We start from the raw sequence: 26,056 nt of genomic DNA, 5'->3' as shown, positions 1-26,056 counted from the left end.
CCTCAGGGAGCTGGATCTTGCTTATTCACCAAACAACTTATTCAATTCCTTAGGCTAATCAGAGAATAAAAGTCAGGTGACACCAATTGAGACGGCATTGCCCTATTATTCAAGTGTTATTTCTGTGATGCAATGTTCAGACATAACCACACAACTTGAACATCCACTAATAGCTTCTGCAGGACACAAGTATTTTTTAAGATTTAAACAAATGGCCAAAATTATCATACAATATTGCCAGTCTTGTGAGTTTTCATGATCTCTTTTGAAATCTTCAAGCAAAAGTTTAGGAGTGAAATTAGCAAAACTTGGGCCATTTAAAAAGTACACATTTTTCATGCCCATACCTTCATGAGCCATTTAATGATGAAGCATGGAAATGTTATTTCCTCATGATGTGCCACCAAAGGTTGCACTACCTGATCTCAGTGCAACTTTGGCTCAATTCTACAAGAAGGAATGAATCCAGATCAACCCCAACAATAGGTGCAAGCCAAAGACTACCATTCATCTTTTTCATCCCTGTTTTCCCAGGCCCAAAATTCTATTATGGAAAAATCCACAGCATTTACTTCAGATGGAGAAAAGACATAAAAAGGTAAGGGAAAAATGTAAAGCCTGACATTTACAGTATTTTGTTTCCCTTTGTCGTCCCTATATAACAGCTCAAACTCACAGCCAACTGCAAGTGATCAGCAAGCAGACAAATGATACTTTTTCTGCAGTGACAACTGGATGTAATTTATACATTTCTCATTTACATCTCCCACACTTCTCTTCTCTTCAACTCTAACATTTCAACAGATCCATCCTCTCCTCTAGCTCCCAAAAGATTGCAAAAGTTCAGTGAATCCAGGACAAGAAAACATTAAACAGTGGTTGGCAATGTTGTGTCCTCAGGGACCATTATACCCCAAACATTTTTTTAGTGCACCCCAAGAGTTTTTGACTTTTGGCAATGGTTGTTTTATTGCTGCCCATTCCATTTGTGGTGGCCATTTAATGAATAGGCATGTCTCCAATAGGAGTAATTTTGTTCTTCAATGTTGCTAAAATTCAAAATGTGTCCCTGAGTAAAAAAGGTTGTTGACTTCTACATTAAGAGATCTGCCTGTCTTCCATATTTCCACCCCTCCAGACCACCTATATCAAACATTTACATTTAAAAAAATGCCTTTGTAAATGGGTGGCCAGAGAACTTACATAGGAAACTGGGGTCAAATTGAAAAATATAGGATAGTTCTAAGAAACTGCAGAATTATATGGTATAAAAGAAAAGGAAGGAGATACTGATAGTATACTGATATTCCTTGACTTACAACCGTTCGTTTAGTGACTGTTCAAAGTCATGGCACTGAAAAGTCACTTATGACCATTTTTCATATTTACAATCATTGCAACATCTCCTTAGTCACATGATCAAAATCCATATGCCTGACAACTGGCATGTATTTATGATGGTTCCAGTGTACCAGATTTATGTGACAATTTTTCTGCAGCCTTCTGAGAAAGTCAACAGGGAAGCCAGATTTACTTAACAATTGAGGCCAGAAAGATCACAAAATGGGGCAAAACTCACTCATCAATTCAATTGGGCTCAATTGTGGTCATATGTTGAGCATTATCTATATATACACACATACATAAAGGCTTCAAGTCAATTATTAAATGACAACTCCTGAAGTAATGGTGATTTCTCCTGCCAGTTGAGAAGGAGAGCAGGGGCAGGAAGCATTTAATTATTATCAATGCAGCTATTTTCTTCTCTTTACTATTTCCCATCTTGCTGCCATGCAATCTCTCAATGAGTTGGAGAGATTAACTCTGGCAATACTTTAAATACTAAGAAACAATGGATGGGAACACAGATCTTTGCCTCAATTTGTTACAAAATGATAACTGGGTAATTCATGCAACAATTTAAACCAAGTGTGTGAACCAGACCAAAGATAAGAAATTTTATCCAAGCCACTAAGCAAGAAAACAATTTGGCCATGCTACATGGAAAGCCATTTGGACATAGATGTCTTACCATCTTTCTGTGCTAATGCCTTATCAATGAAAACAGCAGCTTCTTCAAAATAATGGCTGAGGTTGAACTCCTGGGTGTCATTGGCCTTGATGCCATGGTAGATGATACCAGTTCCTTCATAAAATTCAGCATTTGTATTCACATGCATGAAAGACTTGCCTTCCGCAGCATTGAGGACATGGGTAATACCCAGGCGTTGTAAGCGCATGACATTTTTGGCTATGAATCTGTAAGAGCATTATAAAGAAGAACATTCAGAGGGAAGAAATAAGCTCCAAAATCTAGAAAAGAAAAGATGGAATTGGCAACAAAATATTACGGTCTAAAATATTCCTGTTCAGGATATTACATTCTATGCCTGCTACATCCCAATTTTCTTACCAAGAGCCAACATTTCTTAGCTACAAAGCACTTATATATGACAAGGATATTGTTTTAAGAAAAATTGAGTTCTCCACTTTAACGGCTTTTAGCAAAATATTTCTAAAATATTTTTACAAACATCCAAGGCCAAAAGTTTGTCCAAGCCCTAAGTTCATTAAGAAATGTCTGCTTCCATTTGTTTCATATGTGGCACAAAAAATAGCAATTAACATTTTTTTTATTCAAAAACAACAACAACTGTAATCTTGGCCAGGTGAGGTTTTGTGAGAGACTAAGGGCAAAAGTAAAAATTCACTCAAATATATCATTCTATATTCTACTGCCAGAGTTTGCCTCTTGATTAACAGCTCCAGGAATCTGTTTTTAAGAAGGATGCACAGTCTTAAAAGTTTGAAAATACCTGGTGTATATATGTTTTCTGAGGTTTTCGCGGGTGTTTGTATGTATATCTTTGGTCATTCGGGTTTTTCCCCATGTAGAATTGGAGGTATCAAGGCAACGTTTCGACAAAATCTCATCCGTCATCCTCAGGCTGGTGACTTCAGCTTCGTTCTTCTGAGAGAAGTGTGTGATAGTGGCTGTTTTTTCTTCTTTTTTAAACTGCCAGAGGGGGTGTTCTGTGGGTGGAGGCTTGGCTGTGTTCTGATGGGGTGGAGGTGTGTTCTGATTGGGTGGGGGCTTAGCTGTGTTCTGATTGGGTGCGAGTGTGTTTTGAATGGGGGCTGTGTTCTGATTGGGTGGGGATGTGTTTTGAGTGGATTGGCTGGTCTCAGCTGCCAGCCTTAGACCTGAACTGGTGAGTTGTGCTGCTTTTGTTCGGCTCAGTGTTTGTGGTGGTGCCATGTTTTTATAGTGGGTGTCAGTTTGCTTATTGTGTGGTTTGGAGGGGTTTAAAGTGGCTAATGTTGCAGTTGTAGTTAGGTTTCTGTTTTGTGGTTGTGTGTCATTATCGTGGGTTCGGATTTGCTTTTTGAATGGTTGTGTGGTGGTGATGTCATGCGATGTTATCATGAGTTTGGGTCTGGTATCATTCTTGGTGGTTGGGACTTGTCTGTCAATCAAGGCAGGTTTCCAAATGGCTGGTAGGCGAGAGGTATCATCTCGTTTGTTCATGCTGTGGGGGCGTTTTTCTATCTCGATGGCTTCTCTGATTATTGTTGTTAAAATGTTCAATTTTGGCGATAGTTCTGGTTTTTTTTAAATCAATTTCGTGTCCCGTGGCTTTAAAGTGTTGGAACAGGGATGAAGTTTGTTCTCCCTTTCTGAGTGAGTTCCTGTGCTCTTCAATGTGTGCACTTATTCTTCTGTTGGTCTGTCCGATGTATGTGGTGGGGCAGGTGGTGCATGGGATTTCGTATACTCCTTGGTTTTCTAACCCAATTATGTCTTTGGGGTTTCTTAGGATGGTGGATATTTTTCTGTCTGTGCAGAATGCTGTTTTGATGTTGTGTGTTTGGAGGATCTTGCTGATTCTGTCTGTGGTCCCTTTTAAGTATGGGAGGAGGGCTTTGCCATTTTCTTGTTCTCTGTCTTGGATTTTTGTGGGTGTCTCTCTTCGGATTAAGTTGGTAATCATGTTTCTTTGGAATCCGTTGGCTGTTAGTACATTAGTGAGAGTGTGTAGTTTGGTTTTTAGGTGTTGTTCGTCAGCTAGGTGTTTTGTTCTGGAGATGAGTGTCTTGGCTACGGAGTTGATCTGTGCTGGGTGGTGGTGTGAGAGTTGCGTTCAGGTATTGGTTTGTGTGTGTTTTTTTATGGTAGATAGTGTGTCCTAGGGAGCTGTTGGATTTCTTGTAGACTAAGACATCAAGGAAGGGAAGTTGATTGTTAGCTTCTTTTTCCATTGTGAATTGTATTTTGGGGTGTAGGCTGTTGAGATGTGTGAGGAAGTCATCCAGTTTTCCTTTGCCGTGTGGCCAGATTATGAAGGTGTCATCTACGTATCTGAGCCAGAGTTTGGGTTTGTGGTTGGATTTTTCTAGAGCGAGGGTTTCAAAGTGTTCCATGTAGAGGTTTGCGATGACAGGTGAAAGGGGTGATCCCATGGGTGCTCCTTCCATTTGTTTGTATCTTTGTCCATTGTAGATGAAGTATGTGTTTGATAGGCAGTGGTTGGTCAGATCTAGGATGTGTTTTGGGGGGGTTGTATTTATTTAGGATAGCTGTCAAGGCTTCTTTGATTGGCACTTGGGTGAAGAGGGATATGACATCGAAGCTCACAAGTAGGTCACAGGGCTGTAAGTTTAGTTTACTTATGATCTCTATGAATTGGAATGAGTTTTGTACATGTGAGCTGATGGAATTTGCGTAAGGCTGAAGTTGTTTGGCAAGAAATTTGGCTAGATTTTGTAGAGGTGAGCCTATGGAGCTGACCATGGGTCTGAGTGGGGTTCCTTCTTTGTGTATCTTGGGGAGACCATAGAGCTTGGGACATCTGGATGATTTTTCTCTGGGAATGATTGTTTGTTGGATCTCTTCACTGATGGGGGTGGTTTTTATTTTGGATTTTGTGATTTTTTTCCAGGTAGGTGGTGGGATCTGTCTTGAGAAGTTTGTATGTGGAGTCTCAGAGTAGGTTGGATAATTTGGTATGGTAGTCAGATGAGTTCATTACCACCATGGCATTGCCTTTGTCTGCTGGCAGAATGATTATGCTGGTGTCTTTTTTTAGGTTAAATAGTGCTGTCTGTTCCTCTTTGGGTAAGTTGCTTTTGGGTGGTTTGCTGGTGCAGAGGATGTTGGTAACTTCGAGTCTGATTTTGTTGGCGTCGTCAGGGTTAATTTTGGTCAGGCTGGATTCGACTCCGCATATAATGGTTTCCGTGGGGATGTGTTTGGGAGCGACTGCAAAATTAAATCCTTTAGACAGGACGTTGATTTCGGCTTTGGTGAGAATCCTATCTGAGATGTTGTGCACAGTTTGTTTCATGTGTTGCTGTGAGAGGGGAGGGGTTTGTTTCTGGCGTTCTTTTGGTCTTCGGAGTTTATTGGTGTGTGTGTCTGTTTTGTAGGCAGTCTCTGTTTCAGCTCTCCAGACAGCGATTTGTTTGAATTTGTCCCAAAGTGTGGGATGGATCTTGTTGCTGAGTTTGAGGTGAAGTGTGAGGAGGTCTCTGTTGATTCGGTCCAGGAGAAATCTTTTTGTGTGGAGTTCATTTCTGATTAGGGCCAGTTCGGTTCTTATCAGGATGTGTTTGATGGCTGCAGAGTTGGAGTGGAATTTCAATTGGAAGGATATGGGGATTAAATTTTGATCTCGGCAGTTGCGTAGGAATGTGAGGTCACACAGAATGGAAGCTCTTCGTACTTCGAGTTTTTCGTAGGTCCTAGTTAAATGGTGGATTTCCTCCCCGTAGAGGTAAGATATTTGTTTTCTGAGGTTTTCGCGGGTGTTTGTATGTATATCTTTGGTCATTCGGGTTTTTCCCCATGTAGAATTGGAGGTATCAAGGCAACGTTTCGACAAAATCTCATCCGTCATCCTCAGGCTGGTGACTTCAGCTTCGTTCTTCTGAGAGAAGTGTGTGATAGTGGCTGTTTTTTCTTCTTTTTTAAACTGCCAGAGGGGGTGTTCTGTGGGTGGAGGCTTGGCTGTGTTCTGATGGGGTGGAGGTGTGCTCTGATTGGGTGGGGGCTTAGCTGTGTTCTGATTGGGTGGGAGTGTGTTTTGAATGGGGGCTGTGTTCTGATTGGGTGGGGATGTGTTTTGAGTGGATTGGCTGGTCTCAGCTGCCAGCCTTAGACCTGAACTGGTGAGTTGTGCTGCTTTTGTTCGGCTCAGTGTTTGTGGTGGTGCCATGTTTTTATAGTGGGTGTCAGTTTGCTTATTGTGTGGTTTGGAGGGGTTTAAAGTGGCTAATGTTGCAGTTGTAGTTAGGTTTCTGTTTTGTGGTTGTGTGTCATTATCGTTGTGGGTTCGGATTTGCTTTTTGAATGGTTGTGTGGTGGTGATGTCATGTGATGTTATCATGAGTTTGGGTCTGGTATCATTCTTGGTGGTTGGGACTCGTCTGTCAATCAAGGCAGGTTTCCAAATGGCTGGTAGGCGAGAGGTATCATCTCGTTTGTTCATGCTGTGGGGGCGTTTTTCTATCTCGATGGCTTCTCTGATTATTGTTGTTAAAATGTTCAATTTTGGCGATAGTTTTGGTTTTTTTTTAATCAATTTCGTGTCCCGTGGCTTTAAAGTGTTGGAACAGGGATGAAGTTTGTTCTCCCTTTCTGAGTGAGTTCCTGTGCTCTTCAATGTGTGCACTTATTCTTCTGTTGGTCTGTCCGATGTATGTGGTAGGGCAGGTGGTGCATGGGATTTCGTATACTCCTTGGTTTTCTAACCCAATTATGTCTTTGGGGTTTCTTAGGATGGTGGATATTTTTCTGTCTGTGCAGAATGCTGTTTTGATGTTGTGTGTTTGGAGGATCTTGCTGATTCTGTCTGTGGTCCCTTTTAAGTATGGGAGGAGGGCTTTGCCATTTTCTTGTTCTCTGTCTTGGATTTTTGTTGGTGTCTCTCTTCGGATTAAGTTGGTAATCATGTTTCTTTGGAATCCGTTGGCTGTTAGTACATTAGTGAGTGTGTGTAGTTCGGAAGATATATATATGTAGCCGAAGACACCAGCCTGAAGATGATGGGTGGGACCTCGTCGAAACGTCGCCAAGACACTCTCAATCTTACACAGGAAAAGACCCGAATACGCCAAGACCTACACACACACACACACACACATATACACACACATATATACATGTGTGTGCATACACACATATATACACAAACGTGTATATATATATATATATATATATATATATATATATATATATATATATATATATATATATATATATATATATATACACATACACATATACATACATACATATACATATAGTGTCAGCTTTTCTTACTACTAGAAGAAATCTACAGTGGGCAATGGGCAAGGAGTGTCAGGAAGAGAAGCTTACATTGTTAACAGGAGGAACTCTAGACTTCCCATGATCCGCTGTCTTAACTTCAATTCAAACCTGAAGCCTGAAACACCTGCTAATTATTAACTTTGCTAGTAAGATTTATAACAAAACAGCACTGCTGTCTAACTTCATGCCATTATTTAACCACTATCTTTAGCAGCAAGGACACCTTTTGGATAGCTATATGAATAAATAGCATACATTTTTGTCACCTCTGCTTTCATTTTTTGTTTATGTTGCTTTTGAACATTATGCAACACAATTATGGGTGAAATAACTAGCAGAAAGATTCTCTTTTCTCCTTCAAATGTATTTTGCATAAACACATTCTTTTGCCGTTGGCAGGTCTATATCTTACGTAATATAATATAAAACACTGGATTAATTCTGGATATTTTTCTTCAGACAGTACCGGAACAAGTTAAAGTTTGCCCAATTCACAGCTTACAACTCAAACTAGAACTCATGCCTTTAATCTCCAGATGTATAGACAAACCATAATCTACAACTCAATGAATTTAATGAGGCATTTTCAAGAAGACTAATTCTGGGTTTAGGATGACAATGTTAGCAACTACCTGTTTAAAATAATATCCCTATTCTTCAATCTGAAAACTTCTGGAGGTCATAATTTTGTGACAAAAATTAATGCAGCAAAATATTTCCACTAGTATTTAAGAAACAATAATCTACTTGCATAGTTGCCTATCTTTTCAATTGGTGGTACATGTACTACCTTTGCTACATTGGCACCTGGCAGGTGGTACGTGACCCTTTCTAGTGTAGCTGGGGGAGGGAACAACCTAAGGCAGTGCAGCATAGGACTTGCCGTGAAAGTCCCCAGGAGCAGCAGGGCTGCTGGGGCGAGACAAAGACCCCAGGATCAACACTTCTGGCACACCCAGAAGAGAAAGGAGAAGGAGGGCGGAGACAGGAGAGGATATAAAAGGAGGCAGTTTTGGCGGCAGGGGGAGAGAAAAAAAGACACCAGAGAAGAAGTCAGAAGAGAAAAGGCTTTTGGAAGAGAAGCAGTGAGGAGAAAGAAAGAGAGGGAAGGCTTTGGGGGAGAAGTGTGTGAGAAAGACAGGGATGGCTTTTAGGGAGAAGTGTGTGTGAGCGAGAGAGGGAAGGCTTTTGGAGAGAAGTGTGTGAGAAAGACAGAGAAGGCTTTTGGGGAGAAATGTGTGAGAAAGAGAGGGAAGGCTTTTGGGGAGAAATGTGTGAGAAAGAGAGGGAAGGCTTTTGGGGAGAAATGTGTGAGCAAGAGAGGAAGGCTTATTCTGGGTGAATATGCTTTCACCTGGTGCTGAAAAAAATACGTCTGATGTCTGAAAATACGTTTCCACGTCTGATGACTAGGAACCAACTCCTGCTTATTACCATGGCATTTGCAAGTTCAGCAAAGGAATATGGACTGGACATTCCACTGAATACTCAAGTTCCAGCTACATATGGCTTTAGTGGCAAATACAACATGGTGGTGGAATTGAACTGGCTTATACCTCCTCACACCATAGCCCCATTCAACATCAATCCAGAGCAATGGCTAGAATGGAGTTTTGATAGTTCCAAAATCACACCAAGTCACAATTTACTTTCCATTAACTATTTTAAGACACCAAGCAGCCTACCTACGGATGCTAAAACTTAGGATGATTAGGAACTCATGAGAAGGAGAATATGACATATGCCTCTGCCTGCTGCCTTTCCTCAAGGGAAGATGTACATTCTTGCCTGCTCTAAATATGGCGTTTCGCTTAGCAAGACTTGTCAACAGCAGGTGTTGGGATTTCTGCAGTGCAATGTGTCAGTGTTTAGGTTCATGCTTTTTGTACTATTAATCTTTGTACACTACACAGAGTCACTTATGTGAGATGGGTAATCATATAAATTAAGTGAACTATTTACTCTGCTCCTCAAATCAGTGCTATTCTCTGTAGAAGACTACCACGAAAATTAAGACTCCCACAAATTAAAATAACAGAAATCTTTTGATTTGACTGGTTAGAAAATGGCCATTTTGCAGGGAGCAAGAAATTAGAAAGATTATTGAAATGATTAGAACATAATATTTAGAAAATAAATATAAATGTTAACAACATATACCAGTTAATAAGACTGAAACAAAGCATTCTAAAGCAGGTTGGAATACAAGTCTACTTAACTACATGTGTGATAATAGCTGGTTGAGGCTGATGGAAACTAGAGTGCAACACAATCTGGATAGCTACTTTTACACTGAAAATAACTTCATAAAAATAACTCCTATCCTTCACTATATCTGTTCTCTGTCCCAAGCACAGCCAGCTAAAGTGTTGGTGTTTAGCTCGGGTGTACCTACTATATATAATGTTTTACTTTGCTTTTCTTCAAAAAATCTCCCTTCTTCCACCAATTTTATTTTCAGATAGAAAACAAAACTTTGCTTATGGGCTTCCAGGAATTTACCAGATTCTACATTTTCGGGCCACTAGCAAGGAGGAGCAGGATGCAACAATTTTGCTAAAGTAAGCCTAACAATGATTGTAAGAAAGCCATCTAGGATCCTTTATGTAGGCTGTCTTTTAATTCTTGTGCAGCTGCTGTGAATGTAATAAAAAAAATCCACAAACTTCATAATGGCTGATGATAATTTCAGTCTTGGAGATAACCTCCACACTTGTCGAAGTTATCTTAATTATTATCTGCATTACTGAAAACCTACAGGCTTAAATTCAAAGGTCCGTTTAAACCACACAGCCATGTAGCTCTCAGAAACCACAATCCTGAGGCCCTCTAAACCAGTGCTTTTCAACCAGTGGTAAAGGTACCACCTGTGATACATTGGCACCTGACAGGTGGTACGCGACCATCCTAGAAAAGTGGTAGCGGGGGAGGGGAATGAGCTGAACTGGTGGCAGCACTACACAAGTCTGAGCGAGAGATGGCTGGAGCTGCAGGGCTATCAGGGGTCAGCAAAAGCACCAGGATCAGTGCCGCTTTCCAGCTGATCGGCGCTTCTTCGGGGTTGTCAGGCCTTAGTGGAAGCACCAGGATCAGCGCCAGGCTCCAGCTGGAGCTTGGCACTGATCCTGGTGCTTCTGCTGAGCCCTGAAGAAGCACCAATCAGCTGGAAAGCAGCACTGATCCTGGCACTTCTGCTAAGCTTAGAAGAAGCGCCGATCAGCTGGAATGCTGCAGCATCTCCAGGATTTTGTGATTTACATTCAGATCCTTGGCAACTGATTCATATTTATGACGGTCACAGTGTCCCAGGGTCATGTGAAGTGACCAAAACATGCTGCAACCACCCAGCAGATGGGGGGAATAAAAACCAAACACCCCACCCCTGCTGCCAATCCTCAACAGAAATGCTCAACAATGAAAACCTTGAACAAGAGGAAGAGCGCCACCTGGCGGGCAGGAAGATGTCTTGCTCAGCTGTGGTTTGTGGGGCACTTTTTTCAGTGCCATTGTAACTTTAGTCACTAAACAAACTGTGGTAAGTCGAGGACTACCTGTACTTCATCACTTTTTCCCCCTTTCTTTTTTTGGTCATCAAGTTTTTGACCCCTTGCTAGGCGACTGGTGGTACTCAGATGTTGCCGTATCCTAAAAGTGGTACAGTGAGTGAAAAGGTTGAAAAGCCCTGCTCTAAACATTGCTGAACCCACAATTCCCAGCAAACTTACCATCACTGGCACTGTTGGCCAAGCAGCAGGCAGCTGAAGTTCAGAAGTACAGTACCTGGTTTCCATCTAGTGACTGTAAGACCTGAAGATCAAGTACATTTTGCTGTGGCCATTTCTCTGCTATCTGGATTCAGCTAAACACTTCCCACAGCCTGCAATGCTTGTGAGCCTAGCACTTCAACCTGTTGTCATAGCAACCGTTCCCAAGATTTCCCCTTCTCACTATCTCAGCATCTGCACTATCTAGCAAGATTCTTTTCCCAAGCTAACAGTAAAAATAATTTGTTTCCTACTTCAGCATACCACTGATAACATGGACACTAAACTTCCACATGGGCTTTTTTTGTGGCTATGTTATTTCTCTTTTCTTAAAAAAATGTTTTCATTATTAAATCATCAGATGGGCAATCCTGTTGATATTCCAGATTTTATTTCTTATAACCCCCAGCCAGAATGGTAGTTGACTATATTGGTTGAGATTACAATATGGAAATTTAAGTTCAACACACTTAGAACAAGCCAGGTAAGACATGGATGATGTATCCGTTATATAAGACAGGCACTAGAAGACATATTCATAAAGACAAAAATTATTCTTATTCTATATTCTTAATCTATAACAATGTTCACTGAAATTCACAAAAGGAACAGATATGCACCGGCTGGTGACTTTAAAAAAATCACTTATTTTTTTAACACATTGTTTTCCAAACTGGTGTGCAACCTGTTGGACAAATCCTTTTCACAAGTCCTAGGCAACATATGTGGAAGATACCTTGCTTGGAAGACTGCTACTATATACTATAGACAAGGAGTTTCTTCTTGCTAACACTATAGTTGAACTGATATGAATACACATTTACATAGACTACTCCATTATATATCCATATTTATAAGCCGTCTAAACAAAATAGTGGTTAGTAGAATATGAGACACTGGGACGGTGTATTTGGATTTAACAGCAAATCAGAATTCTTCAGATATCATTAATGGTTTGTTTTCCTGTGACTTTTTATATTTATTTTATGTTTTGCTTTAACACAAGAAAACCTGGAAAAGTAAATAATGCACAAAGTTATAAAGAAAGGAAAATAAAGAAAAAGTAAAGAAAGGGGGCCTATGTTAATGGATATACATGTAAACATTACTACATGAATATTTCAATAATGCTAACTATATTTCATTAATCTGTCATATGGAAATTGATATATGGACAAAACATTGTGAGATTTATTCATTTTTTATGGAATTTGTTCAAATTTATAAACCTGTAAGATTTATTGATTATTGAAAGAATAAATATAAATTTTGCAGGTTCCAACTACTCATGGTAAATGATATTAAACAATATTCATTTGCTGACATGCATTATTTTTTTGTTCTAAAGTGCAAGGCAAGATTTCTGGCTTGTTTCTTTGAAGATAAAAATAAACCATAGCTTCTAACTTTGCCTTATTAAAAAAGTAACAAGATGGACTTCCTGGCTCACATCCTAATAAACGAACATAGTCATGCTCCTACCATGGAAAGTCATATGGAAATTTTATATATCTGTAATCAGCACAATTATTTCAGCCATCACAAATTGATTCCATGTATATATACGGGCTTCTAAAATCTATCTTACTACTAGGTAAAGGTAAAGGTTCCCCCGCACATGCGTGCTAGTCGTTTCCGACTCTAGGGGCCGGTGCTCATCTCCGTTTCAAAGCCGAAGAGCCAGCGTTTGTCCGAGGACGTCTCCGTGGTCATGTGGCTGGCATGACTAGACGCCAAAGGCGCACGGAACGCTGTTACCTTCCCACCGTAGTGGTCCCTATTTTTCTACTTGCATTTTTACGTGCTTTCGAACTGCTAGGTGGGCAGAAGCTGGGACGAGTAACAGGTGCTCACTCTGTTATGCGGCACTCGGGATTTGAACCGCCAAACTGCCGACCTTCTGATCGACAAGCTCAGCGTCCTAACCCACTGAGCCACCGCGTCCCTATATCTTACTACTAGGTAGCAATAAAGAATTAGCATTTTCAGTGGAATCGAGTGGGACTTTTATTATAAAAAAGCAAAAGCTTTAGCATTACAGTATGCAATGGGCATAACAGTTGCAATAAAAGTAAATTTGTCATACACCAGTAGCTGCCTAATTAATTTTACATTCTTATATATTTTATATGGAAGGTTAATTTACTAAAGAGAAACCCCTCTGCTGCCCTATATTTAGAGTGATACTGCTTAAAAATCTGTGCTTTATCAAACATTCTCATTTTCATTGGAAACAATGGATGCTGCAAAATTATGGGAAGAGGTGGAACATTAAATGCGGTTTATTTTGATTTTAAAGGGTTGTTATACATCATGGAAAAAGTGTGAATTATGCAGAGAAAGAGGAGGGCCATGCCCAGAAGCAGATCAAGATCTCTTAAGATTAAATTTGATTCAGTTTTAATTTCAGCAGCTCCTTAGGTTATTTACCTCTTTTTTGCAGGAACCACAGTTCCCCTTTCTATGCTTCAAATTCAGTGAAGTTTCACTTTTAATGTTAAGTGCATTAAAATTCCTAACTGACCCTCTACTTATTCAGCAATTCTGTATGTAAGGAATTTATACTAAACAATGCCTTCTTCAGATACCAAGTTTGGTGACCTATTAAAATATTTTTTTCCTTTTTTCAGTCAAAGGGACATAGATAAATGGGTGCTACAACTGCTGAGATTTACCAGCCCTAGAGAAAAGGTAAACTTCAAATGAATTGATTTCATAGATTTAGCCATGTGGCTTTTTTAGCACAGAATCAAAATAATTTTCCCTTGTCTTTTTACAGAATGCTATGTCCACCTCACAATTCTGGTGGTCCCACTCCCAAGTACAAATCTGCTTCAACGCTACTCAGCTTTTCATAACCAGCCACAGCTAATTAGGTGCTTCCACCTGTTGGGGCAAGGCAGAGAAAAAAAGACTTATAAAAAACCTCTGTATGGGCAGTATTTTGTTCAATTTCCTTGAAGGAATTGGATAGGCAAATTGCTAGCTACAGATGTACATAGTGTATCAAAAGAAATAGTCATGGCAGCCTCAAAAGAGCTGATCAAAAGCAAAGCACGCGTGTTATGTTAAAACACAGTTTGGGGAAATAGCTTAATTTGTACTAATTACTGATTGGGAAGTTCCCTGGACTGACTAACAAACTGGCTATACAAATCTTTGCACTGAAAAAAAACAGAAATGCAAAGTAAGGGGAATATGACAATAGGCAAGTAGCTCTAAAAAATGCAAGAACTCTATGTATTTGGAAAGTCAAACTATGATCCAGACATTGAGTCTTAATTTGTGCAAACCATGTCTTGGTGTGTTGACTGAACTGAAGCATGATCCTATAGCAAGGACCAATTTTAGTTGTAAATGAATAGTCCCCCGATATTAAAATTCTATCAGGCACCGCATCAGATTGAGTTTTCAAAATTAGTTGGGTCAAAAGCCACTAATTTCAAAGTCTAGACCAGACATGTCAAACACAAGGCCCGGGGGCCGGATCCGGCCCGCGAAGTGGTTTCATGTGGCCCGCGAAGCCATCCTGGAAACAGTGAGGGAACAAACCCCACTGCCTTGGCCCTGGCCCAGAGACCCTCCTTCTGCCAGAGATCCTCAGATCTGTCCCACTCCTGCCCAGGCCCCCATAGGCACCCTTGATGCGAACGATGTAGAGCTGGCCACACACACCCAGCCCCCTGAGGGCAACCGCAATGCTGATGCGGCCCTCAATGAAATTGAGTTTGACACTCCTGGTCTAGACATTTCTTAGCCAGAAATGACATGCTGCCTAAAATAGAGGCAGGTCATAGCTATGCTTGCAGGCCTAGTCATGAATAGCAGCAGCTATATCAGTATGCTGAATCAAGGATTTCATAGTTTAATCTTCTACAATCCTACAAGTAATGGGGGACTTTAATTACCCTGACATCAACTGGGAGACAAACTCTGTACCAAGTGGAAGATCAAACATATTCCTGACAAACCTAGCAGATAACTTTATCTGCCAAAAAGTAGAGAAGGGGATTAGCCATATTGGACCTAATTCTCACTAACAGAGATGAAATGATAGAAGGTGTTGAAGCCACAGGAACCGTGGTGGGGAGTGATCATGCAATATTGGAATTCAACATTATGCAAGCACAAGCAATAAAACACAGTCAAACTAGAGTCTTGGACTTTGAGAGACCTAATTTCAATAAACGTAGAGCTTGGGAAGGATTCCATGGATGAGACTCCTCAAGGGGAAAACAATTCAAGAAGTTTGGGAAATTTTGAAAAGTGAAATTATAAAAGCCCAGTCTAGCACAATACCAACGAAGAAGAAAAATAACAGCTCTCAAAAGAAATCAGCATGGCTGCATAAAGAACTCTTGATGAATTGAAAGACAAAAAGGACAAGTATAAAAAGTGGAAAGAGGGGCACATAACTAAGGTAGAATATCAGCAAATAGCCCGAGCCTGCAAAGATGAAGTGAGGAAAGCTAAGACTCAAAATGAACTAAGGATGGCAACAAAAGTCAAAAATAACAAAAAAAGAACTTCTTGTCAACATGTAAAAAAACAAGAAAAAAAGAAATGATTGGTCCATTAGTGGGAGAAAGTGGCACGAAGGTGACAAGCAACAGGGAGAAAGCAGAACTATTTAACTTATTTTTTTGCTTCCATCCTTAAAGGGGAAAAACAGTCCAACCTAACAAAAACAGTACTGTAAAAAACAGGTTAGAAAGCAAGCTAAGATAGGCAAGAAAATGGTTAAGTGAGCACCTGTCCACCCTAGACGAGTTCAAATCACCAGGACCAGATGGATTATACCCCAATGCTCTGAAGGAACTGGCAGATGTGATTTCAGAACAACTGAACTATATCTTTCAGATCCTGGAGCACTGGGGAACTACCAGAGGACTGGGAAAGAGCTGATGTAGTTCCCATCTTCAAAAAAGGAAGAAAAAAAATGGATCCAGGAAACTACAGATCTATCAGCCTGACCTCAATACCTGGGAAGATTCTGGAAAAGATGATCAAACAATGACTCAGTGAGCACCTAGAGGCAAAGTCATTACCAAAAGCCAACATGGGTTTGTCAAAAACAGATCATGACAGACAAATTTTATTGCATTCTTTGACCAAGTGGCAAAATTAGTGGACTAGAAGAATGCTGTGGATATAATTTACTTGGACTTCAGTAAGGCATTTGATAAAGTAGACCACAACCTATTACTTGATAAGATAGAAAAATGTGGGTTAGACAGCATCACCATCAGATGGATTCGTAGCTGGCTGACCTGCCGTACTCAGTGTGTGGTCCTCAATGGAACTGCATCTACAAGGAGGGAAGTGTGTAGTGGGATGCCCCAGGGCTCTGTTCTGGGCCCAGTGCTCTTCAACATCTTCATCAATGATTTGGATGAGGGGATAGATGGGGAACTCATCAGATTTGCAGACATCAAGCTATTCTCCACAGCACCTGAACGCAAGATGAGAAGCAATGGATGGAAACTAACCAAAGAGAAAAGCAACCTAGAACTAAGGAGAAATTTCCTGACAGAACAATTAATCAGTGGAACAACCTGCCTCCAGAAGCTGTGAATCCAAAATATTGTAAACTAGCATTGCCACAAGATGTTTTCATAGTGTTCTCATAACTCTCAATCTACATATCTAGCAATTAGGAAATATGGGAATTATTACTAACATCTGGAAAACACTAGAGTTGTTCATATTTAATTTATTAAGCACTAAATTACAGCTAGTCCTCAACTTACAACTGATCACTTAGCAACCAAAGTTATGGCTACCCACAAAAACTACTTATAACCCTGTTTCAATGTTATGACCACTGCAGCAGTCTCGTGATCATTTGCCCTTCTGACCAACCAAAGGAACATTGCCACTACCTCTCCCACCATTCCGCTGCATTGCACAGACCATGTTAAGGAAGCAAAATTGCCCTACAACTGTGTTCCAGAAATGGCTGTCTTTTCAGAACAGCCACAATTCCTTGCAGTTGTTAAAAAAAAAAGGCAGCTGTTTCTGGTATACAGCCACCTGGCCCAGGGATGCTGTGGGATGGAGCAGCATGCCTGCCTACCCCAATGTAAAGTCCGGAGCTATGGAGATCTTTGAAAAGTGCATAGATGGGGAGGAAGGTGTGGGACCCAGCAGGGTGGGAAGCAGAACCAAGGCCTATGAGGTCCTGGGGAAGAAAGCAGGCCCAAGGCCTCTAGGGACCTTGAGGGGTGGGAAGTGGAAGGGAGGGAATCTTGGGGAATGGAGAAGGCCTTGGGAAGCCTGAAATAAGTGGATCTGGTCCTGAGAGAGCTTTCCCAAGGCAACCCATACTCCTAAGGCTTTGCTTGATGACCTGGAAGGTGGCTTAACAATCACATCAGGAAAACAGGGGAAGGGTCATTATACGAGATGATCACGTGGTTGCTTCATGTAACAATCATCACAACTTGTGACAGAATGGGCAGGTTCCATTATGCTTATGAGTCAAAGACTACCTGTTTAGACAGTATTGTACAACTAAAGCTAAACTTACTGTCTAGAATACTTATTTTTCAAAGGTATCATGAGTAATTTAGGCTCTTCTTTCTCACTGGTTTTGGCCCCATGCCTTGAACAACAGCCTGACATACAGAAATGTAGCAACCATATGTTTTCCTACCATATACTTATATGCCAAAGAAATATATTTCTGTCAGTTGCTATTAAAGACACATAGTAGGGCCAATTTTAAAATGCAAAGTCAACTTTGTATTTTTAATTATATACAGACTGACTACCATAGAAAGTGTCATTGAACTTACTTTTGAGGAATCATGTAGAGATTTGCTTTACAAACACCACAAATGTTTGAAATAAAAGACTATGCTTATCTTGACTGTTCAAAAATCCACCCCTATTTTTAAATAGTCTGACTTTTGAAGCACTGCAAATATGATATGGTCTATCATTCTATTTATATGCTATATTTAAGTAACTTAACTTTTCTGGACAGCTGATATAGAACTATTTTAGAATATTATAATTAAATCTGTGGTTACCAAACCCCTACCAGTTTTAATGGTGAGTCAAACTACTTTTCAATCATCTTGTACTACCTATCAATTATAATGGTAAACAGTAACACCTGTGCACAAATACATCAATAGGCTTGTGGAACCTCCATGTTTACAAAGTACAACAGTTCTTTATGGGGAAAAAACATTGCATCAGTTTTCACAAACTGTCTCAGTAAGTTGGGATAGCAAATCCTAGAATATGTAACATTTGATCGTTTTGGCTAGGGAGTTGCTGTCGTAACACATCTGGATCAGTATGCTCTTTGGCCTCAAAAATAAGATTGATTGGTGACAAGTAAAAGCTGAAAATTATAGGTAGAGGGGAAGGATAAGAGTAAGACTGTATGGCTGACATAGAGACCGCACAATGATTTATCCTTATTGACAGCCATGCATATTATCATGCACAGAGAAAATGGATAACAATTTGGTATTTACTATATAACCTATGACCTGATGGACCATCTTTTAGAGCAGACATGTCAAACACAAGGCCTGGGGGCCGGATCCGGCCCTCGAAGTGGTTTCATGTGGCCCGCAAAGCCATCCTGGAAATAGTGAGGGAACGGCCCCCACTGCCTTGGCCCTGGCCCAGAAACCCTCCTTCTGCCAGAGACCCTCAGATCTGTCCCACTCCTGCCCAGGCCCCCATAGGCACCCTTGATGCAAACGATGTAGAGCTGGCCACGCCCACCCAGTAGGCCATACACACTCTAGCCACGCCCACCAAGTAGACCACACCCATCCTGGCCACGCCCACCCAGGCCCCTGAGGGCAACCACAATGCTGATGCGGCCCTCAATGAAATTGAGTTTGACACCCCTGTTTTAGAGAAATTTCTTTACCTAAGCAAAATGACTACAAGGTGGGCAAAAAAGCAGTGGGGAGTGAGAGTAACTTCTAACTTCCTTCCAACTGATGTTACTTGTGGGAAGCTGGCAGGAAGCAGTGGAAAACATTTTTCCTCTTCCTTTCCTCACCACCCATTTTAGGGGATTTCAGATTTCAGCCTCTGTCCCAAGCAGCCTATTCCTGTCTATCCATTGGGCCTTACTGCAAGCCAATTGCTGAAGTGGAACAACTTTCAGTGTTCTGCCAGCTTTCCAATTGGCTTTGCTCTGAAATCACTCTACCTTGGCTGACCAATGGAACTGCTTGTCACTTTGTTAGGAGGGGAACAAAGGGAACCATGGACTACCAGCATGAGGAAAACTCCACCCCACTCCTGATTTCAGCCTGTCCCCAAGGTCCCCTTCCATCCAAAGGTTTGATCTGTCAAGGGCCCCCATCCAGCCCTACCTTGCTAGTTAGCAGCTAAATTGCTGTCTTGTCCTTCCCTTTCCACTCACTGCCATTGAGGGATTTCAAATTTCAGTCTTGATTCTTTTCCACCAGCCAATTGCTGGTGGAATAGGGGCCAGAGACAAAAAGAAACGAAGGTAGGGATATGGTCTTCTCATATTCCCTTGTGTCACACAACCTATGGATTTCTGGGAAATGTAATCAGAAGAAGCAGTAATGTAGAAGTAGCCACAACTTCCCCAAATTTCATTCCCACAGAAGTCGTAGGTCTCAGCATTCTTTAAGTTCCCACACGAGTTAACTGGGTTCAGTAATTGTTGCCCTGTACTTTCCAATTTCCCCCCAACTGAAGGTTGCAAACAAATAGAAAGGGGAGTTTTAATAATACAAAGACAGAAGATAATTATGAGAACTTAAAAACCAGACAAAATACAAACACATTAGCAAAATCACAATATGCCAGCCCTCTTGCTCAACATTTGTTTTCACAAAGAAACCACAGTTTCTATAGAAATTCCCAGGTTTAATTCCTGGCTTTTCACTTAGGAAGATAAGGTAAAAAATGATGAAAAAAAACATAATCAAGATTCTGGAGAATTTAATCAAGAAGAGACAAAGGCCTAAATGTTTGCACAACTTAACTTTTGAATAAGGAACCCAGAGTATTTTAACTAAAGCTGTAGCAAAAATATCACAACAGGTGGCAACACTTAGGCATTCTTGACTGACCTCATAAAAGTAACAACAGCTGAACCTGGTTAATACTTAAATAAGAGACTACCAGAACCTATGAGATAAAATGGGAAGTCAAAATTTTTTTTTTGCAAAAAGGTAAAGACAAACTATTTCCATACTGTTGCCAAGGAAACTTCACAGATATTGTTCATATAATTACCAGGAGTCAAAATTAGTATCAAGGGAATTTTTACTGTTTTTCTCCACACCTATAACTAGGCCTGGTCAACAGGGGCATTAGCGTGAAGTGGAACAAATTGGAAGCAACAGAATAGACTAACGCTTTTTTTCTGGAAGGTGACATAGCATACTTTTTTTTAACATGCAACCAATTATAAAAACTGGACTTCTGGAACAAACTTTTTGCCACAGAAAAACAGCTAATCTGCTTTCATCTTGTCACTGTAGATGACTTCATGGAGAACCTTGCACATACTGTAACACATAGGACAATATTATAAAAATAAGTTGGAAGGGACCTTGGAGGTCATCTAGTCCAACCCCCTGCTCAGGCAGGAAACCCTATACCATTTCAGGCAAATGGCTGTCCAGTCTCTTCTTAAAAACCTCCAGTGTTGGAGCATTCACCACCTCTGGAGGCAGGTTGTTCCACTGGTTAATTGTTCTAACTGTCAGGAAGTTTCTCCTTAGTTCTAGGTTGCTTCTCTCCTTGGCTACTTTCCATCCGTTGCTTCTTGTCCTGCCTTCAGGTGCTTTGGAGAATAGCTTGACTCCCTCTTCTTTGTGGCAGCCCCTGAGATATTGGAACACTGCTATCATGTCACCCCTCACCCTTCTCTTCATTAAACTACACATACCCAATTCCAGCAACCGTTCCCTACATGTTTTAGCCTCCCATCCCCCAATCATCTTTGTTGCTCTTCTCTGTACCCTTTCTAGAGTCTCAACATCTTTTTTTACATCGTGGTGACCAAAACAAATAAGCAGATGTTTTGCTTGTAGCAGACTCAGGATCAAGCTCCCTCATTTAAAGCATAGGTGTCTAACCTTTTGGCTTGCCTGAAGAATAAAGAGGATTGTCTTGGGCCATATATAAAATATGTATAATATAGTTAATATATAGAAAGAACCAACTTCTTTTATTTTTATATTTATTATCTTGTGAGACTGCATTACTAGCTTTCAGGACCACAGGTGGTCCATAGACTACAAGTTGGTCACACTTGATTTAGAGCAGGGGTGTCAAACTCAATTTCATTGAGGGCCGCATCAGCATTGCAGTTGCTCTCAGGGGGCCGGGTGGGTATGGCCAGGGTGGCCGTGGCTAGAGTGCATATGGCCTACTGGGTGGGCATGGCCAGCTCTACATCGTTCGCATCAAGGGTACCTATGGGGGCCTGGGCAGGAGTGGGACAGATCTGAGGGTCTCTGGCAGAAGGAGGGTCTCTGGGCCAGGGCCAAGGAAGTGGGGGCCGTTCCCTCACTGTTTCCAGGATGGCTTCGTGGGCCACATGAAACCACTTCGCAGGCCAGATCCGGCCCCCGGGCCTTGTGTTTGACATGTCTGATTTAGAGAATGAAAGCTACTGCCAGTCCCAAGAAAAGCAGACCTTTTTAGACAGATCAATGGCAGACCTTCAATAAAGCATGCAAACTTTTTTAATGGTATTAGTTTTAGTTCAAGTTTATTTATTTATTTATTTATTTAGTTGCATTTGTATACCGCCCTTTCCCTGAGGACTCAGGGCGGTTTACAGGGAATTAAAAAATCCAACATACAAAAGTTAAAACCATATTAAAAAATATTAAATTGACCCTGTACACAATTAAAACCCCAATTAAAAATTTCTCCTCAGCCTGGGCCCGAGAGCTCAAAGAGCCAGGTCTTCAGGCCCCGGCGGAATGATCGGAGGTCGGGGGCAGTTCTCAGCTCCACCGGCAGCTGGTTCCAGAGGGCAGGCGCTCCCACTGAGAAGGCCCTATCCCTGGGTGTCACCCGCCGGCAATCTCTCACCGGCGGAACCCTGAGCAGACCCTCCCTGTGGGAGCGCACTGGGCGAAGGGCGTTTGATGCCGGCAGCAGGTGTTCCCTCAAATAACCCGGACCCAGGCCATGTAGGGCTTTATAGGTAATAACCAGCACCTTGAATTTCACCCGGAGGGCAACCGGAAGCCAATGCAGCTCGCGGAGTAGAGGTGTTACATGGGAGTATCGGGAAACCCCCATTACAACTCGCGCGGCCGCATTCTGCACCAGTTGAAGCCTCCGAGTGGTCTTCAAGGGCAGCCCCATGTAGAGAGCGTTACAGTAGTCCAAACGGGAGGTCACAAGCGCATGAGTGACTGTGCGTAGGGCGTCTCGGTCCAGATAGGGACGCAACTGGCGCACCAGGCGAACCTGTGCAAAAGCCCCCCTGGTCACGGCTCCTATGTGATCTTCAAAATTGAGCCGTGAATCCAGGAGGACGCCCAAGTTGCGAGCCCTATCAACGGGGGGTAACACCTCACCCCCCATCATTAGAGGTGGAATAAGTTAATTTTTTGGAGGTCATATTGTTTATGAATGTTACATTTCCTTTTATTACAGTATTTTTTCTGCTACATTATTTTGTTAGGATCTGTGTACATAACAATACTTACTTTTAATATATTACAATGAACAACCACTAACTACCACTGAGAATAACTAACCCAAGAGAAACAAACATTGTGGAGCATAATAGATTAGGGAAACCCAGTCTGACATAGTTATTGAAGACAGACTTCTCTAAGTAACATTTCCATTTGCCCTGGTTATATACGCTAGGACTGAAGAGAAATGTAGTCCAATACATTTGGAGAAAGCTGCTTTAGAGATAAAAGGCTGCTTTAGAGTGGGGGAAAAACCCTTCACTTTAAAGGAAGGCAACACCGATTCCTCTGACACCAACTTGTAGCCTAGGAGTAAGTCTATAGTTTTCTCAAATTATTGCACTTCCAGTCACCCCTTTGGCTATGCTTGTTGAACTGTTGGGAGTTGAAGTTCAAAAAAATTTGGAAGGCCACAAGTCTTCCAATCCATTTCTTAAACAATTCCAAAGTTTCCACTGCATTAGTGACAGAAACATTGGGGGTTATCACTGACTACTGTTTTAAACAGATACCATTAATGTGTCTCACAAACTTTATTTTTCTATAAATAGACTTGTACAAAGTTAATGGAACATAGATAGCAATAGTAAAGTCAATTTAACCTAATCCAGATAGCAGTAATGAATTTGCCCTGGCTGATTGATTTAAAAAAAAACACTAACAGCCAGACTGGGTTCATCCTTAGATAGAAAAACACTAGAAAATTCCAGGCCTAAAGGCTAGCCTGAGAAAGATTTTTAAAAATCCCCACAATATGGCAACAGCAATTACTTCTGCAACACTGCCATGAAAATTCTCTGGCTATGTTTGCGTTCTCTCTAGGAGTCAAACTCTACCCAGGATAACTTTGCCCATTTAACATTGCTTCCTAATAAAATGCGCTTTTAGATTTTGCAACCTGAAGAATAAATGTGTTTTAAGCCATCCTGTGCTCAAGCAAAAAAAAAAAAAAAAACCCAACCCACCCTAAAATCTAATGATAGGATTTGACTTTATAGAAAATTAAATTAGGTGGTTAATTGTTTGATGTCTATCTCAAGGTTTATGAATATGAGTTATGCATTTTAGATGTGGAGAATTTTCTCTCATGGCAGAAAATGTGCCTTCATATTTGACAGAAAATGTTTCTCTATTTTCAGTACAGCGGCTCTACCTAGTTTTTTAATAAGCAGAGAATATATAAAGGTAAAGGTTCCCCCGCACATGTGTGCTAGTCGTTTCCGACTCTAGGGGCTGGTGCTCATCTCCGTTTCAAAGCTGAAGAGCCAGCGCTTGTCCGAGGACGTCTCCGTGGTCATGTGGCTGGCATGACTAGACGCCAAAGGCGCACAGAACGCTGTTACCTTCCCACCCACCGTAGTGGTCCCTATTTTTCTACTTGCATTTTTTACGTGCTTTCAAACTGCTAGGTTGGCAGAAGCTGGGACGAGTAACAGGCGCTCACTCTGCTACACGGCACTCAGGATTCGACCCGCCAAACTGCCGACCTGCTGATCAACAGGCTCAGCATCCTAACCCACTGAGCCACCGCATCCCTTCAGAGAATATATAGATGTAGATATACAGAAGCAGAATATAGATAGTATTCATTCCACATGGCATGACCACAGCTGGACAGGGCATACAGTTACCTTCTAGATACATTCACTGCTACCCTAGTGTCTGTTACAAGCCAAGATATCAAAATGTGTGAAAACAATATTACCAAATGATGTAATTATGTACAGATATAATACAAAAAATGTGAAATTTGCATGATGATGTAACATCACAATAAGTGATGGGAAAAAGTTCAAAGAATTTTTGCCAGAGATTTAGGTATTTGGACCCACAGGTTAATTCTGCATACGGTGATTTCATATATTTAGACCCCCAAAGCATTGTACAGAACATCTTCCCACAACTTGGTCTCCTCCAGATAGCAATTCTGAAGTTATAACCCAACCATAGATGAAGGACAGCATGCTGGGGAAGAGTGACATGAAGTGTGCTTCCAAATCAGGCAGTACAAAATTTTAAGCTCAGCCCCGCCCTTCCCTGACCCACTTAGTATAGCAGCTGAGAATGGGAGCATTTTTAGCCACCCAGTGTGGGAACCATATAAATCGAATAAATAAACATATACAGCAAAGAATGCGTGTCTTGTATTTAAGTACAAGTATTTAATCCAGGCTTTTACTGCCATGTGTCCTCCAAATAGGTTAGCTTCCAATTCCCATTATCCAATTCCGTATGGGCCCAGGATGATGGGGTTCTCAGCCCTTCCCCTTATCTTGCTGGCAAGGTTCGGAGAAGGACTTAAATTTAGTTAACTGAAGATGGCTGGAAATTTCTAGCAGCACCACTACTAGGCCAACTGCCGGCTACCACGAAGAGGAGTACCTTTTCACCTACTCTTTCCAGCATCGAGCCAACTGGCTGTTTTCTCGCCCACCCGCCCGCCTGCCCGCCCAGTCAGTCAGAGTCCCTCACGTTATGCCGCCTCCTACCCACTCCGGCCTTCGGCCAGTTCTCAGGCCTACAACCTGCAGCTGGGTGGGGTGTCCCCCGCCCATGCACAGAGGCGGGCGGGGGGAAAAACTCACGCGTTGCCCACGTGGATGCGGGGCGCCACTTGGTTGCTGTGCGCGCTGGGGAGGCTGTAACAGCCACTGCCGTTGGCGAGCAGGTCGTTGAGCTCTTCCACCGAAATCTGGAACTCTGACATGGCTCGCTCGCCCCGACGATATGGGCAGGGCCGCCTCCAAGCTCCTTTCCCCGGGTCTTGCTGATAGGAGGGGCCGCGATCAGCTGGTGCACGGCCAGCAACTCCCAAACCGGCCAGGAGGAAATGGCGCGGATCTAAGACCGTGCGCCTTAGGGGCTAGACGAGCTTGGGCGTCCTAAAGGGACCGCGTGGTCTTTTATGTCTGGAAGCGGGAGGAGGCGGGGGAGCCTTTCTTTCGCGCCAAATTACATATTTAGGGTCGGCTCTCTTCCGAATTAATTTTAATTTAATTTAATTTAATAATATTTCTATACCGCCCTTCTCCCTGAGGACTCAGGGCGGTTCACAGGGCAAAAGTAAAATACAAAATACAAACATTAAAAAGAGATTAAATGATTGCCCAAGTTAAAACAATTAATATACAATTATAAAACCCCAAAGATCAAATTAAGAATACAAAAAATAAAAAACCCCACCAATCCCCATCAGGCTAGGCCGGCTTGTACAAACAAAAACGTCTTGAGATCGCGACGAAAGGAGCGAAGATCGGGCGCCATCCGGAGCTCTACCGGTA

At 41.6% G+C, this 26,056-nt stretch overlaps 1 protein-coding gene across 1 annotated transcript in view; it reads right to left on the bottom strand.

The window, feature by feature from the left end:
- DUSP3 (dual specificity phosphatase 3) overlaps positions 1–25,546 on the bottom strand; it is a 32,351-nt gene extending 6,805 nt beyond the window's left edge. The window contains exons 1-2 of the mRNA XM_081345525.1: positions 25,361–25,546; positions 2,033–2,259 (exon numbers count right to left, since the gene is read on the bottom strand). Of these exons, the coding sequence (XP_081201651.1) occupies positions 2,033–2,259; positions 25,361–25,482 (349 nt within the window). The 5' untranslated portion in view covers positions 25,483–25,546. The remainder of the gene's footprint in view (positions 1–2,032; positions 2,260–25,360) is intronic.
- Positions 25,547–26,056: the final 510 nt, after the last annotated feature.

This window comes from Vipera berus (genome assembly GCF_964194415.1).
Source record: "Vipera berus genome assembly, chromosome: Z".
Taxonomy (NCBI): Eukaryota; Metazoa; Chordata; class Lepidosauria; order Squamata; family Viperidae; genus Vipera; species Vipera berus.
Note: the sequence above shows the minus strand (reverse complement) of the source record. Positions and strands in the feature narration are given on the sequence as shown.